The sequence below is a fragment of the Balaenoptera ricei genome, chromosome 6 (assembly GCF_028023285.1).
Source record: "Balaenoptera ricei isolate mBalRic1 chromosome 6, mBalRic1.hap2, whole genome shotgun sequence".
In the NCBI taxonomy this organism is placed as follows: domain Eukaryota; kingdom Metazoa; phylum Chordata; class Mammalia; order Artiodactyla; family Balaenopteridae; genus Balaenoptera; species Balaenoptera ricei.
In genome coordinates this window covers 102,089,944-102,104,412 of record NC_082644.1, presented here as the reverse complement: position 1 = coordinate 102,104,412, position 14,469 = coordinate 102,089,944, and the positions used below count along the sequence as shown (strand labels likewise).

The 14,469-nt window shown below is 40.8% G+C and overlaps 1 protein-coding gene across 1 annotated transcript in view; it reads right to left on the bottom strand.

The window, feature by feature from the left end:
• The window catches only part of SNX30 (sorting nexin family member 30), a 116,007-nt gene that overhangs the window by 28,882 nt on the left and 72,656 nt on the right, over positions 1 to 14,469 (bottom strand). The window contains exons 4-6 of the mRNA XM_059925337.1: positions 11,375 to 11,533; positions 7,282 to 7,477; positions 5,685 to 5,884 (exon numbers count right to left, since the gene is read on the bottom strand). Coding sequence (XP_059781320.1) covers positions 5,685 to 5,884; positions 7,282 to 7,477; positions 11,375 to 11,533 — 555 coding nt within the window. The remainder of the gene's footprint in view (positions 1 to 5,684; positions 5,885 to 7,281; positions 7,478 to 11,374; positions 11,534 to 14,469) is intronic.

The window sequence follows — 14,469 nt, the reverse complement described above, 5'->3', positions numbered from 1 at the left end:
CAATTTTTTTTTATATAAATTTATTTATTTTATTTATTTTTGGCTGCTGTGGGTCTTCGTTGCTACGCATGTGCTTTCTCTAGTTGCAGCGAGCAGGGGCTATTCTTCATTGCAGTGCGCAGGCTTCTCATTGAGGTGGCTTCTCTTGTTGTGGAGCACAGGCTATAGGCACGTGGGCTTCAGCAGTTGTGGCACACGGGCTCAGTAGTTGTGGCTCGCGGGCTCTAGAGCGCAGGTTCAGTAGTTGTGGTGCACGGGCTTAGCTGCTCCACAGCATGTGGAATCTTCCCAGACCATGGCTCAAACCTGTGTCCCCTGCATTGGCAGGCGGATTCTTAACCAGTGCACCACCAGGGAAGCCTGGTGTCCATATGTTTGTTCTCTACATCTGTGTCTCTATCTCTGCCTTGCAAACCAGTTCATCTGTACTATTTTTCTAGATTCCACATATATGCATTAATATACAATATTTGTTTGTCTCTTTCTGACTCACTTCACTCTGTATGACAGCCTCTAGGTCCATCCACATATCTACAAATGACCCAATGTCTGAGTAATATTCCATTGTATTTATGTACCGCATCTTCTTTATCCATTCGTCTGTCGATGGGCATTAAGGTTGCTTCCATGACCTAGCTATTGTAAATAGTGCTGCAGTGAGCACTGGGATGCATGTGTCTTTTTGAATTATGGTTTTTCTCTGGGTATATGCCCAGTAGTGTGATTGCTGCGTCATATGGTAATTCTATTTTTAGTTTTTTAAGGAACCTCCATACTGTTCTCCATAGTGGCTGTATCAATTTACATTCCCACCAACAGTTCAAGAGGGTTCCCTTTTCTCCACACCCTCTCCAGCATTTACTGTTTGTATGTTTTCTGATGATGCCCATTCTAACCAGTGTGAGGTGATACCTCATTGTGGTTTTGACTTGCATTTCTCTAATAATTAGTGGTGTTGAGCAGCTTTTCATGTGCCTATTGGCCATCTGTGTGTCTTCTTTGGAGAAATGTCTATTTAGGTCTTCTGTCCATTTTTGGATTGCGTTGTTTTTTTGATTCTGAGCAGCATGAGCTGTTTATATATTTTGGAGATTAATCCTTTGTCCACTGATTCATTTGCAAATATTTTCTCCCATTATGAGGGTTGTCTTTTCATCTTGTTTATAGTTTCCTTTGCTGTGCAAAAGCTTTTAAGTTTCATTAGGTCCCATTTGTTTATTTTTGTTTTTATTTCCATTACTCTAAGAGGTGGGTCAAAAAAGATCTTGCTGTGATTTATGTCAAAGAGTGTTCTTCCTATGTTTTCCTCTAAGAGTTTTATAGTGTCCAGTCTTACATTTAGGTAAGACTTTAATCCATTTTGAGTTTACTTTTGTGTATGGTGTTCGGGAGTGTTCTAATTTCATTCTTTTACATATAGCTGTCCAGTTTTCCCAGCACCACTTATTGAAGAGACTATCTTTTCTCTATTTTATATCCTTGCCTTCTTTGTCGTAGATTAGGTGACCACAGCTGCGTGGGTTTATCTCTGGGCTTTCTATCCTGTTCCATTGATTTATATTTCTGTTTCTGTGCTAGTACCATACTGTCTTGATTACTATAGCTTTGTAGTATAGTCTGAAGTCAGGGAGTCTGATTCCTCCAGCTCCATTTTTTTCCCTCAGGATTGGCTATTTGGGGTCTTCTGTGTCTCCATACAAATTTTAAGATTTTTTGTTCTAGTTCTGCAAAAAATGCCATTGGTAATTTGATAGGGATGGCACTGAATCTGTAGATTGCTTTGGGTAGTATAGTCATTTTCACAATATTGATTCTTCCAATCCAAGAACATGGTGTATCTCTCCATCTATTTGCGTCATCTTTGATTTCTTTCATCAGTGTCTTATAGTTTTCTGAGTACAGGTCTTTTACCTCCTTAGGTAGGTTTATTCCTAGGTATTTTATTCTCTTTGGTGCAGTGGTGAATGGGATCGTTTCCTTAATTTCTCTTTCTGATCTTCCGTTGTTAGTGTATAGGAATGCAAGAGATTTCTGTGCATTAATTTTGTGTCCTGCAACTTTACCAAATTCATTGATTAGCTCTAGTAGTTTTCTGGTGGCATCTTTAGGATTATCTATGTATAAAATCATGTCATCTGCAAACAGTGACAGTTTTACTTCTTCTTTTCTAATTTGGATTCCTTTTATTTCTTTTTCTTCTCTGATTGCTGTGGCTAGGACTTCCAAAACGATGTTGAATAAAAGTGGAGAGGGTGGACATCCTTGTCTCGTTCCTGATCTTAGAGGAAATGCTTTCAGTTTTCACCCCTGAGAATGATGTTTACTGTGGGTTTGTCATATATGGCCTTTATTATGTTGAGGTAGGTTCCCTTTATGCCCAGCCTCTGGATAGGTTTTATCATAAATGGGTATTGAATTTTGTCAAAAGCTTTTTCTGCATCTATTGAGATGATCATATGGTTTTTATTCTTCAATTTGTTAATATGGTGTATCACATTGATTGATTTGTGTATATTGAAGAATCCTTGCATCCCTGGGATAAATCCCACTTGATCATGGTATATGATCCTTTTAATGTGTTGTTGGATTGTGTTTGCTAGTATTTTGTCGAGGATTTTTGCATCTATATTCATCAGTGATATTGGTCTGTAATTTTCTTTTTTTGTAGTGTCTTTGTCTGGTTTTGGTATCAGGGTGATGGTGGCCTCGTAGAATGAGTTTGGGAGTGTTCCTTCCTCTGCAATTTTTTGGAAGAGTTTGAGAAGGATGGGTGTTAACTCTTCTCTAAATGTTTGATAGAATTCACCTGTGAAGCTATCTGGTCCTGGCCTTTTGTTTGTTGGAAGATTTTTAACCACAGTTTCAATTTCATTGCTTGTGATTGGTCTGTTCATATTTTCTATTTCTTCCTGGTTCAGTCTTGGAAGGCTATACCTTTCTAAGAATTTGTCCATTTCTTCCAAGCTGTCCATTTTACTGGCATAGAGTTGTTTGTAGTAGTCTCTTATGATGCTTTGTATTTCTGCAGTGTCTGTTGTAACTTCTCCTTTTTCATTTCTAATTTTATTGATTTGAGTCCTCTCCCTCTTTTTCTTGAAGAGTCTGGCTAAAAGGTTTATCAATTTTGTTTATCTTCTCAAAGAACCAGCTTTTAATTTTATTGATCTTTGCTACTGTTTTCTTTGTTTCTATTTCATTTATTTCTGCTCTGATCTTTATGATTTCTTTCCTTCTACTAACTTTGGGATTTGTTTGTTCTTCTTTGTCTAGTTCCTTTAGGTGTAAGGTTAGATTGTTTGAGATTTTTCTTGCTTTTTGAGGTAGGACTGTATTGCTATAAACTTCCCTCTTAGAACTGCTTTTGCTGCATCCCATAGGTTTTGGATCGTCGTGTTTTCATTGTCATTTGTCTCTAGGTATTTTTTGATTTCCTCTTTGATTTCTTCAGTGATCTCTTGGTTATTCAGTAACATATTGTTTATCCTCCATGTGTTTGTGTTTTTTACATTTTTTTCCCTATAATTTATTTCTGATCTCACAGCGTTGTGGTCAGAAACGATGCTTGATATGATTTCAGTTTTCTTAAATTTACTGAGTTTTGATTTGTGACCCAAGATGTGATCTATCCTGGTGAATGTTCTGTGTGCACTTGAGAAGAAAGTGTAATCTGCTGTTTTCGGATGAAATGTCCTATAAATATCAATTAAATCTATCTGGTTTGTTGTGTCATTTAAACCTTGTGCTTCCTTATTAATTTTCTGTCTGGATGATCTGTCCATTGGTGTAAGTGAGGTGTTAAAGTCCCCCACTATTATTGTGTTGCTGTCAATTTCCTCTTTTATAGCTGTTAGCAGTTGCCGTATGTATTGAGGTGCTCCCATGTTGGGTGCATATATATTTACACCTGTTATATCTTCTTCTTGGATTGATCCCTTGATCGTTATGTAGTGTCCTTCCTTGTCTCTTGTAACATTCTTTATTTTAAAGTCTATTTTATCTGATATGAGTATTGCTACTCCAGCTTTCTTTTGACTTCCATTTGCATGGAATATCTTTTTCCATCCCCTCACTTTCAGTCTGTATGTCTCCTTAGGTCTGAAGTGGGTCTCTTGTAGACAACATATATGTGGGTCTTGTTTTTGTATCCATTCAGCAAGCCTGTGTCTTTTGGTTGGAGCATTTAATCCATTCACGTTTAAGGTAATTATCGATATGTATGTTCGTATGACCATTTTCTTAATTGTTTTGGGTTTGTTTTTGTAGGTCCTTTTCTTCTCTTGTGTTTCCCACTTAGAGAAGTTCCTTTAACATCTGTTGTAGAGCTGGTTTGGTGGTGCTGAATTCTCTTAGCTTTTACTTGCCTATAAAGCCTTTGATTTCTCTGACAAATCTGAATGAGATCCTTGCCAGGTAGAGTATTCTTGGTTGTAGGTTCTTCCCTTTCATCACTCTAAATACACTGTGCCACTCCCTTCTGGTTTGTAGAGTTTCTGCTGAGAAATCAGCTGTTAACCTTATGGGAGTTCTCTTGTATGTTATTTGTTGTATTTCCCTTGTTGCTTTTAATAATTTTTGTCTTTAATTTTTGTCCATTTGATTACTATGTGTCTCAGCATGTTTCTCTCTGGGTTTATCCTGCCTGGGACTCTCTGCATTTCCTGGACTTGGGTGGCTATTTCCCTTCCCATGTTAGGGAAGTTTTCGACTATAATCTTTTCAAATATTTTCTCGGGTCCTTTCTCTCTCTCGTCTCTCTTCTGGGACCCCTATAATGCGAATGTGGTGTTTTTAATGTTGTCCCAGAGGTCTCCTAGGCTGTCTTCATTTCTTTTCATTCTTTTTTCTTTATTCTGTTCCACAGCAGTGAACTCCACCATTCTGTCTTCCAGGTCACTTATCCGTTCTTCTGCCTCAGTTACTCTGCTATTGATCCCTTCTAGTGTATGTTTCATTTCAGTTATTCTGTTGTTCATCTCTGTTTGTTTGTTCTTTAATTCTTCTAGGTCTTTGTTAAACATTTCTTGCATCTTCTCCATCTTTGCCTCCATTCTGTTTCTGAGGTCCTGGATCATCTTCACTCTCATTATTCTAAATTCTTTTTCTGGAAGGTTGCCTATCTCCACTTCATTTGTTGTTTTGGGGTTTTATCTTGTTCCTTCATCTGGTACATAGTCCTCTGCCTTTTCATTTTATCTGTCTTTCTGTGAATGTGGTTTTCATTCCACAGGCTACAGGACTGTAGTTCTTCTTCTTGCTTCTGCTGTCTGCCCTCTCTCCAACTACTTTTAAAATTTGTTTTACTTTCCAAGATTTCCTCAACCTCATCTTCCAACTTTACTTTTCAATTTTATTTCAGCAATCATATTTTAACCTCCAAGAGCTCTAATTATCCAATTGTTCTTTTTCCACAACATTCTGTTCTTAATCAGCAGATGCTATATCTCAAACTCTCAGAGAACACTAATAAGAATCTCTTCCAAACTTTTTTTCTTTCATTTAATTCACATACTTGGTTCACCATGTGTTCTTTTTACATGTCCATGAGGTCAGTCCACATGTCTGATCCTGCCCACCCAGGAAGAAGGAAATCTGTACCACATGCAAATAGGCAAGAATCAATTACTCTTTGATTAATGACTACAACAAAGGAAGTACCTAAGTACACAAGAAGTGAGTCAGCTTACCTTCATGGAGTCAGAGTATAAAATATATTCCCTAAGCACAGGTAGAAAGTCTTCTGTCATGTCCTCTGTCAGCTCTTCCAAGGCTGCAGAGCAGTTGCCGATGCAGGCTGACACACCCTCCAGGGGCTCAGCCAGCTCCCCCTCTAACGCACTCCATGTGGAGTACACAGGCCCATATTCTCTCAGCTCTACAAGGTACTCTAAAGGAAAAAGAGAAACCAATTAAGATCTGGCTGGGTAGCAATCACTGGTATTACTGCCTCAATAACCAATGCAGCCAACAGCTCTCTGAGTATGCTTTCCCTTAAACACAACACTGTTTATAACCAATTTTTTTAATCTCCAAAAGCTGATACTACAGCTAACACTATAACATCAATCAACTCTACTCCATAATAGGAATGTCATGCCTCTGGATAATGGGGACCACAATGCCTTTGGGGGAAAGTGGTGGGAGCTACATCTACCAAATACCTTCCTAGAAACCTACTCATCTACCCCTACAGTGAAGCCATATTTTAACAGGCAATGGAGGCAGAGTTTCATATAGGTTTAGGGGGGGGTGTTTTTAAAAATTAAAAAAAAATCAGTCACAATGGAAAAATAATGGAATTTTAGGAAACACTTGATACAAGAAATGTGGTCTTACATAAGCAGACTCACTCTCTCACTCAGGGGTCACCCCAACACCTTGGTCCCATCAGAATTTACCCCACATGATCTTTAGGTGTAGATGGTACCTAAAGCCATTTCCAAAACCTGCAGGCCCTACAGGATACCAGCAGCAGGTAAAGGAGAATTAAAGCACAGGGAACAAGGAAAAATGTAGTTTGATTTCCCCCACAAAAAAACCTGGCCTATCATTTGTCACCAGGATTCTTGCCATTACAACAAAACGTTGTTGCCATTTTTTTAGTAACCAATGGATGGCAACTACCGGAGAATCCTTCTCTATGTGTTTCACATCACATGCCAGCATGATCATTAACGCTGTTCAGGTCTATTTGGCCTACACACGTGTAAGAAAACAAAGGGCCCCAACATTCTGGGACACAAAAAAGCAAGTGGCCATGAGAGGGGTGGGGAGGAAGTGGTGGCAACAACCAGGAAGGTTAAAGAAAGGCCTCATAACTCCCTGGGTCAGGAAGAGTGGGTTTGAAATGAAGCAAGGGTAGGCAGGTGAGTCAATTTCAAGCCTGAAGGCTCATTAGGATCGTAACTTTGGCAAACACTGCTCTCATTTTGAACCATCTTTCTGCCAGAAAAGATACTTAAGTTTATTTTTTAAATGATCATTGCTATGGATGAAGGGAAGTTGAGCGAGAGAAAAGTGGAAAAGCCTAGAGGCTGAGTGGTTGTTTGCTATGGGGAAAGCAAACACAAGGATGAAATGCAGGGCAAGGGACGGGGTGCAAAATTTTACTCTGGTCACAACTACCTCCCCCGCTCCCTGTATTTATTTATTAGTTTTATAAGCAAAATGTGGCCTGGTTCTGCTGCTCCAGCATTTCTGCATTTTGATTCTGCTTGGCACAATGAATGCCATTTCTGCAAACGTGGTCCCTGGGCCTGATCAAGAACTCGACAGAGAGCTCACCTATTTCTTCCTTGATGATCCGCTGGGCTATTCGATCAATGGTTCCCAGCTTGAGCGCAAATGTGTCTAAGTACTCGCCTATGGCTGCAAACTCAAGAGGCCGACTCCTCAGCTTGTAGCCGCCAGTGACATGCTTGACCGACTCACCCACTCGAGTCAGCAACGCCATCCCTTGCTTCTTATGGGCATTCAGGTCCTAAGGATGACATGTGAACAAACAAACTCAAAGGGCTCAACTGCTCACGTGGCCAGGACTCGTAAGCCAACTCGTTTAGGCAGTTTCCTTTTGGAAATGGAAGACTCAGAAAATAAGGAGGTGAGTTAGGTTAAGGCGCTCACCACACACACACACACACACACACACACACACACACACACACACACACGTCTCCTCTCCTTGCCATCACAGCCATCACACAGCCATCACAGCCACCACGCTCACACTCCTGCACCTTTACGCCCAGGTCTCTTTATACAGAGCTGGACTCCTACCTTTCCAATCAGGTTCACTCACCCAGCACACCTTCCTTTAAACGCAACTGTTTAAATACAAGTTTTTTAAAAAGTGTCCCTTTCTCCTATACAAAATATCCTAAATTGTCTTTAGGAGCAAAATTCAAGAGCTGAGATTCATTCCATTCATTTATTTATATCCTAACCAAAGCCATATAAGGGAAGTAGAGGGTGGGAAGCAGGAGACAGTGACAGGAAAGGCAGTGCTACAAAACCCAGGCCAAGGATAGATGCTGCAAATGACAAAACATTTTACCCTGGATTTCTTGGTCGAGGCATAAATGGGAAATACGTTCAGCTGCATAATCCACTGAACTGAAACCTGAAAAGCATATTAGTCTGCCAGGTAAAATAAATGTCTTCCTATCATTAAACTCTAAGGGGAATCTGCAGTATCTTTCCGTTGTTCTATGTCACTTACTTTAATGGTGCCTTCAAAAGTGGTTTTACAGAAGATGCAGGTGTCTGTTCCTTATGTCTACCCTCGATACTAACAGAATGATAATTCCTAGTCCTAGAGGGGCAGGTCTACAGGGAGAGAAGGGAACACGGCACAAGACCACTGCTTTCTGGTGACCTCGCCTCATGTAGGGATAGAGCAGAGGCTAACACAGCTGTCTGACAGCCCCTTCCCACGTGACACACCATCCCAGGCTCGGGTCTCCAAAAGTGCCTGAAATGTAGATCCCTCCTGATCTCACGTCCTTCTCCTCCATGCAGCCAAGGCCTTCACTTCTGCTCTTGATTCTGCCCTCTCCTGTCCACACTTCCCCCACCAGCCAAGGCCCTTGCCCTCTCAAGCATCCCTTCTCTCCTGTCTATAATTTCAATTTCTAATCCTTCAGCATGTGAAATATATGTGAAGCTCACCGATCTTAAAAATGGCAGCAGCCTCCTCTAAGCTCCCTCCTCCATCTCTGTCCTTCCTTTCTGTGCCACCTGCCTGAGACAAAGTTCTAAAGATCCCATCTCGGGGAATTCCCTGGCGGTCCAGTGGTTAGGATGCTGCGATTCCACTGCAGGGGGTGAGGGTTTGATCCCTGGTTGGGGAGCTAAGATCCTGCATGCCACAGACAAAGAAAAAAATTTTTAATAAAATAATGATCTTATCTCCCCTTCTAACTTCATACACTCTAGATAAAAGCATCCCCGTAGGCACCAGGCTTTCACAAGACCGTAACTGAAGCCCTGGAGTTCTAGGAATTGCTCCATAGACAATGTTTTTTTGGATCAGGGTTCGATCCAAATGGACTCACTGGACTGCATAAACTCTACTTCAAGTAGCACTTTACAAAGAACCCCCAGTTAACCAAGTTCATTAACGTGTTGAGTACAGTTATTTAGTCGTACCTATCTGACTGCTGCACCCATTCTGCCAACGATGAAAACACTGATTTGAACACAGCTGATACTAAGCACCCTCCACCTCCCCCAGCATCCGTGGCTTCTTCTTAAGGACCCTTCCAATTTGTGGTAAGATCATGTCATCACAAGGAAGAGGAAAGCTTCTGCATTTACTATGGCAGAGCATGTCAGTGGCTTATCTAAGGACAGGACCAAGTTATTCAAAGCGTTTTAAAAGAAAAGATGGGGGTATGGGGTGGGTGAGATGGGGAGTTATTGTTTAGTGGGTCCAAAGTTTCAGTTTTGCAGGATGAAAAAGTTCTGGAGATTAGATGTACGATAGGGTGAATATACTTAACATTTCCCAACTGTACACTGTAAAGTGGTTAAGATGGTAAATTTTATGTCATGTGTATTTTCCCACAATTAAAAAGAAAAAAAAGAAAAGATGAGGTTATTTAGTGCATTTGCTTCAGCAAATAAAACTGAACTAAGGCAGGAAGTTGTTCTTTTTAAACAAGCCAACTCCCCCGTACTCACTCACCTCAAGTTAGATTTTGATTAAGACTTTGAAGGGCTTTTAAAAAAAAAAATCAGTTAACTCTGATGATAGAAATCAGGATACTGTTTAACCTGGGGAGGAGGGGGGTGGTAGTGATTGGGAGCAGAGATGAGAGAGGCTTCCAGGGTGCTGGGGATTTTCTGTCTTGATTGGGTACTGATTATAAAGGTATGTTCATTTTGTGATCATTTATCGAGCTGTGATTTGTATACTTTTCTGTATGTATGTTATACTTCAGTAACAAAATTGAGCAAATTAAAAATAAAATCAGTTCATATTGCCTGGTCCACAGATGAACACCACATATACCAAAAAAAAAAAAAAAAAACCACCTTTCGTACTTATTCTTTACACAAATTCCTAATGACCGGGGGTCCAAGCTTTCTCCTCCTTTGTCTCTTTATTCAATAAAAATGACGAAACTTGAGGGCCTGTCTGGACAACAGACCACTAATCTGGGTGAAACAGTGAGCTGCACTTTTGGAGAACAGAGTGGGTTTTACTTTGTGTAGTCACTGGAAGAACTACGTCCGAGGAGCAGTTCACCAGGAAATACTTACTTTTTAAAAAGAACACAAGTTTGACCTGTGTGGGAAAGGCTTCCAGGAAAAAAAGAAGAGGAACAGGAATGTCATCAAGGAGGCTAAGTGCCAATTGAGGTCTAGGAAAAAGTAAAAAAAAAAAAAGAAACCACAACACTGGAGGACTTTGCCAGGTGGCTCTTATGTCCCGGAGAATGGCATCCCCTCCAACGTCTTTACGGCAACTGATGTAGTCTGTAAATACTTCTCCATTTTGCCATTTTGAAAAAGAAAACTGGAAAGTACCTGGGCCTTGATACCCTTGCCAACATGGAATGAATTACCTATGGCCTGAATGTGAGAATAGGATACATGAAAATAAACAGATGGGGCTGGAGGGAAGCTGGCACAAGAGTCTGAACACGAGCTCCCATATCTGCAGACAATCAGAGTCGAGCACCTCAGGTTGCCGGCCAGTTCTGCCAACACGGAAGTTCAGAGAAAAGTCAGGGGCGCCAATTTGAGTTTGAATACATAGAATCTGGCAGCTGTGTAGGCCCCAACTATTTCCCTGGCAAGTGCTTGGAAAATGCCCACCGGCTAGGAACTTGGCTGCGGGCAAGTAATGCTGAACTACTCTTGGTCGGGCAGTCCGTGGAAACTGTGGCCTCAGGAGCCACACTGACCCTATTTCACATCCTAGGGATACCAGCTGAACTAGTACACACGCCCTGAACTTTAGTTTCCTTGTCTGTGAAATGAGGCTATGAGCAAATACTCACAGGGTTCCTGTGGAAAATGTGCTTACCAAACACTCGATAAACATTCTTTCCCTTTCGTGCCCACCGTTGGTCAGAATGGCCTCACCCAGTAATATCACCGGTAAGTGTGCAGGGAAACACTTATCTCTGCTTTTTGGTAAGTGAAACTATTCTAACTTCCTTGACTGTTGCAGGGGGATATTTCTCCTAAATTCTAACATGGAAACCGTGCCAGGGCAGATGAGCACCAGAAACAAAAACAAAAGAAACAAACCCAGAGCAATTCTATGACACCCACTACAGGGGTGGCTTGGTGAGAGATCAAAACAGCTTTTAAGAAAGAGCCCGAAGAATGCTAATCTGGGAGAGGAGTATGAAAAATTCTGCCTTACCTTAGCAGTAAGGAAAACATTAAAGTGTTCATTGAAAGAAAGCACAGGATGATCCGTAATTCTTTTCAGGAATTTATCCAAAGCTTTTCTTCTGGTCTCCACAAACTCTTCTGAAAAACGATCCACAACACCTTTCACCACAAACTTCTCAGGAAGTGGCTACGATGACATGAACAAAAATATTCAGAGTAATTGATAAGAAAGTGCAAAGAAAAACCAGGCTAGCAAATAAGTCCTAGGACCCATCTGTCAAGAACAGTCTTTCTTCATCGGTCAGATCTTTATGTAGTCATCAGTATAAATATTTCTGAAAAAATACCAATGGAGTAAATCACAACTACCCTGTCAATTTTATAATACAAGAAATGAAACAGTAGAGCATGGTCCCTGGAACACAGAAAACAGTCGGTTAACATCTACCAGTAAATCCGATAGTATAGTTATCTTTACATTGCTTGATGAACAGGTGATATAATGGGAAAGTTAAGGCAAGATAAGAAAGAAAGGAAAGGAGTCAGACAACATCAGCCACACAAAAATTTATTTAAATATCTTAAGATCCTACTCCCAGTTCAAGGGGTAAAAGAATTTGGTGAATGAAAAATTAAGTACATTAGGGAAACCCATGTATCTAAAAAAATACCTTTTCTAAGGCAATTTTTTTGTTTAGGTTTATGCTTAAAGGTTCTTAATAAAATAACTTCCTTTACTCCTCACTCAAATAAATCTCTCCATCGTATTTACTCTGAGCCAATATTGTCGGCAATTTAAAACTACCCGGCTTCCAAGGGATCTTTGAGCTTTAACCTATTTCCGTAGCAGCTTGATTAGAAGGCCTTCCTCGTTACTGCCACCACAGGGAAAGAGAGTATCTGCTAATGCACAATTTGAAAATGTTTTGGTTATGAAATATTAAAAGAAAATTTATATTTAAAAAAGGGCAAATGACCCAGTAGACATTTCTCCAAAGAAGATGTACAAATGGCCAAAATGCACATGAAAAGATGCTCGACATCATTAGTCATTAGGGAAATACAAATCAAAACCACAGTGAGATAATCATTAGAGAAACGCAAATCAAAACTACAATGAGGGGCTTCCCTGGTGGCGCAGTGGTTGAGAATCTTCCTGCCAATGCAGGGGATACGGGTTCGAGCCCTGGTCTGGGAAGATCCCACATGCCGCGGAGGAACTAGGCCCGTGAGCCACAACTACTGAGCCTGCGCGTCTGGAGCCTGTGCTCCGCAACGAGAGAGGCCGCGATGATGAGAGGCCTGCGCACCGCGATGAAGAGTGGCCCCCGCTCGCCGCAACTGGAGAAAGCCCTCGCACAGAAACGAAGACCCAACACAACCAAAAATAAATAAATAAATAAATACATTTACAAAGCTCAGCTCCCTAGCTCTTCTGGGGGCAAATGCTTTAAAAAAAAAAAAAAAAAACTACAATGAGGTATCACCTCACACCAGTCAGAATGGCCATCATCAAAAAATCTACAAACCATAAATGCTGGAGAGGGTGGGGAGAAAAGGGAACCCTCTTGCACTATTGGTGGGAATGTAAATTGATACAGCCACTATGGAGAACAGTATGGAGGTTTCTTAAAAAACTAAAAATAGAACTACCATATGACCCAGCAATCCCACTACTGGGCATATATCCTGAGAAAACCATAATTAAAAGAGACATGTACCACAACGTTCACTGCAGCTCTATTTACAGTAGCCAGGACGTGGAAGCAACCTAAGTGTCCATAGACAGATGATGGGATAAAGAAGATGTGGCACATATATACAATGGAATATTACTCAGCCATAAAAAGAAATGAAATTGAGTTATTTGTAGTGAGGTGGATGGACCTAGAGTCTGTCATACAGAGTGAAGTAAGTCAGAAAGAGAAAAACAAATACTGTATGCTGACACATATATATGGAATCTAAAAAAAAAAAAAAAGGTTCTGAAGAACCTAGGGGCAGGACAGGAATAAAGATGCAGATGTAGAGAATGGACTTGAGGACACGGGGAGGGGGAAGGGTAAGCTGGGACGAAGTGAGAGGCTGGCATGGACATATATACACTACCAAATGTAAAATAGATAGCTAGTGGGAAGCAGCCACATAGCACAGGGAGATCAGCTCGGTGCTTTGTGACCACCTAGAGGGGTGGGATAGGGAGGGTGGGAGGGAGACACAAGAGGGAGGAGATATGGGGATATATGTATATGTATAGCTGATTTACTTTATTATAAAGCAGAAACTAACACACCACTGTAAAGCAATTATACTCCAATAAAGATGTTTAAAAAAAAAAAAAACCACAGTGAGATACCACTTCACACCCACTAGGATGACCATAATAGAGACAGAGAAAGACAGGAAAGGAAAGAACAAGTGTTGATGAGGAGATGGAAAAACTGGAACAAGCATTTAAGTCTGCAACCTCCTTAAACTCTGTAATATGTCAATACAGAGATTTTTTTTTTCTTGTAAGTTATAGACCCCCAAGCGCGCGCGCGCGCGCACACACACACACACACACACACACAAATGTTGAAATAAGATACAGGAATAAGGACTTACGCAATGTGGAATCCTAAGCACTTGGAGTGAGAAAGCCAAGAAGCAACCCAATTTATAACACAAAAGCTTTCAAATATTTAGGAACTGGCAACACCAGCACTGCTGGAAAGGAAGCACTTGGGTATGAGAGAATTCAACAGCCTCGACTTGAAGAGCTTTGGGAAGCCCATATGTTTTAGATCTCAAGAGTAAAGACTCTGCTGGGTGCCACCTTTGCCTCCGTGCCTCAAGTGGCTGTAGAGAACAGCCCCCTCCCCAAAGCTAACTATTCCACCTGTGTCCTTGACCCATTAGTTCACTATCATGCACCTGTCACCATCAATTAATTGTACCTTCTCTACTGTTTATCTTCAACATCTCCTCATCCAGCTCTATTCTGAGTCTATAAAAACATGGTTGGTTCTCTTTGTACCTGAAGAAAAAAAAAAAATCTATCTCTTGACCTTACATCATCTCCGCTCTCCTTCCTGTCTCATTCAACCTTTTTGAAAAGAACCATTTACATTTACTTCCACT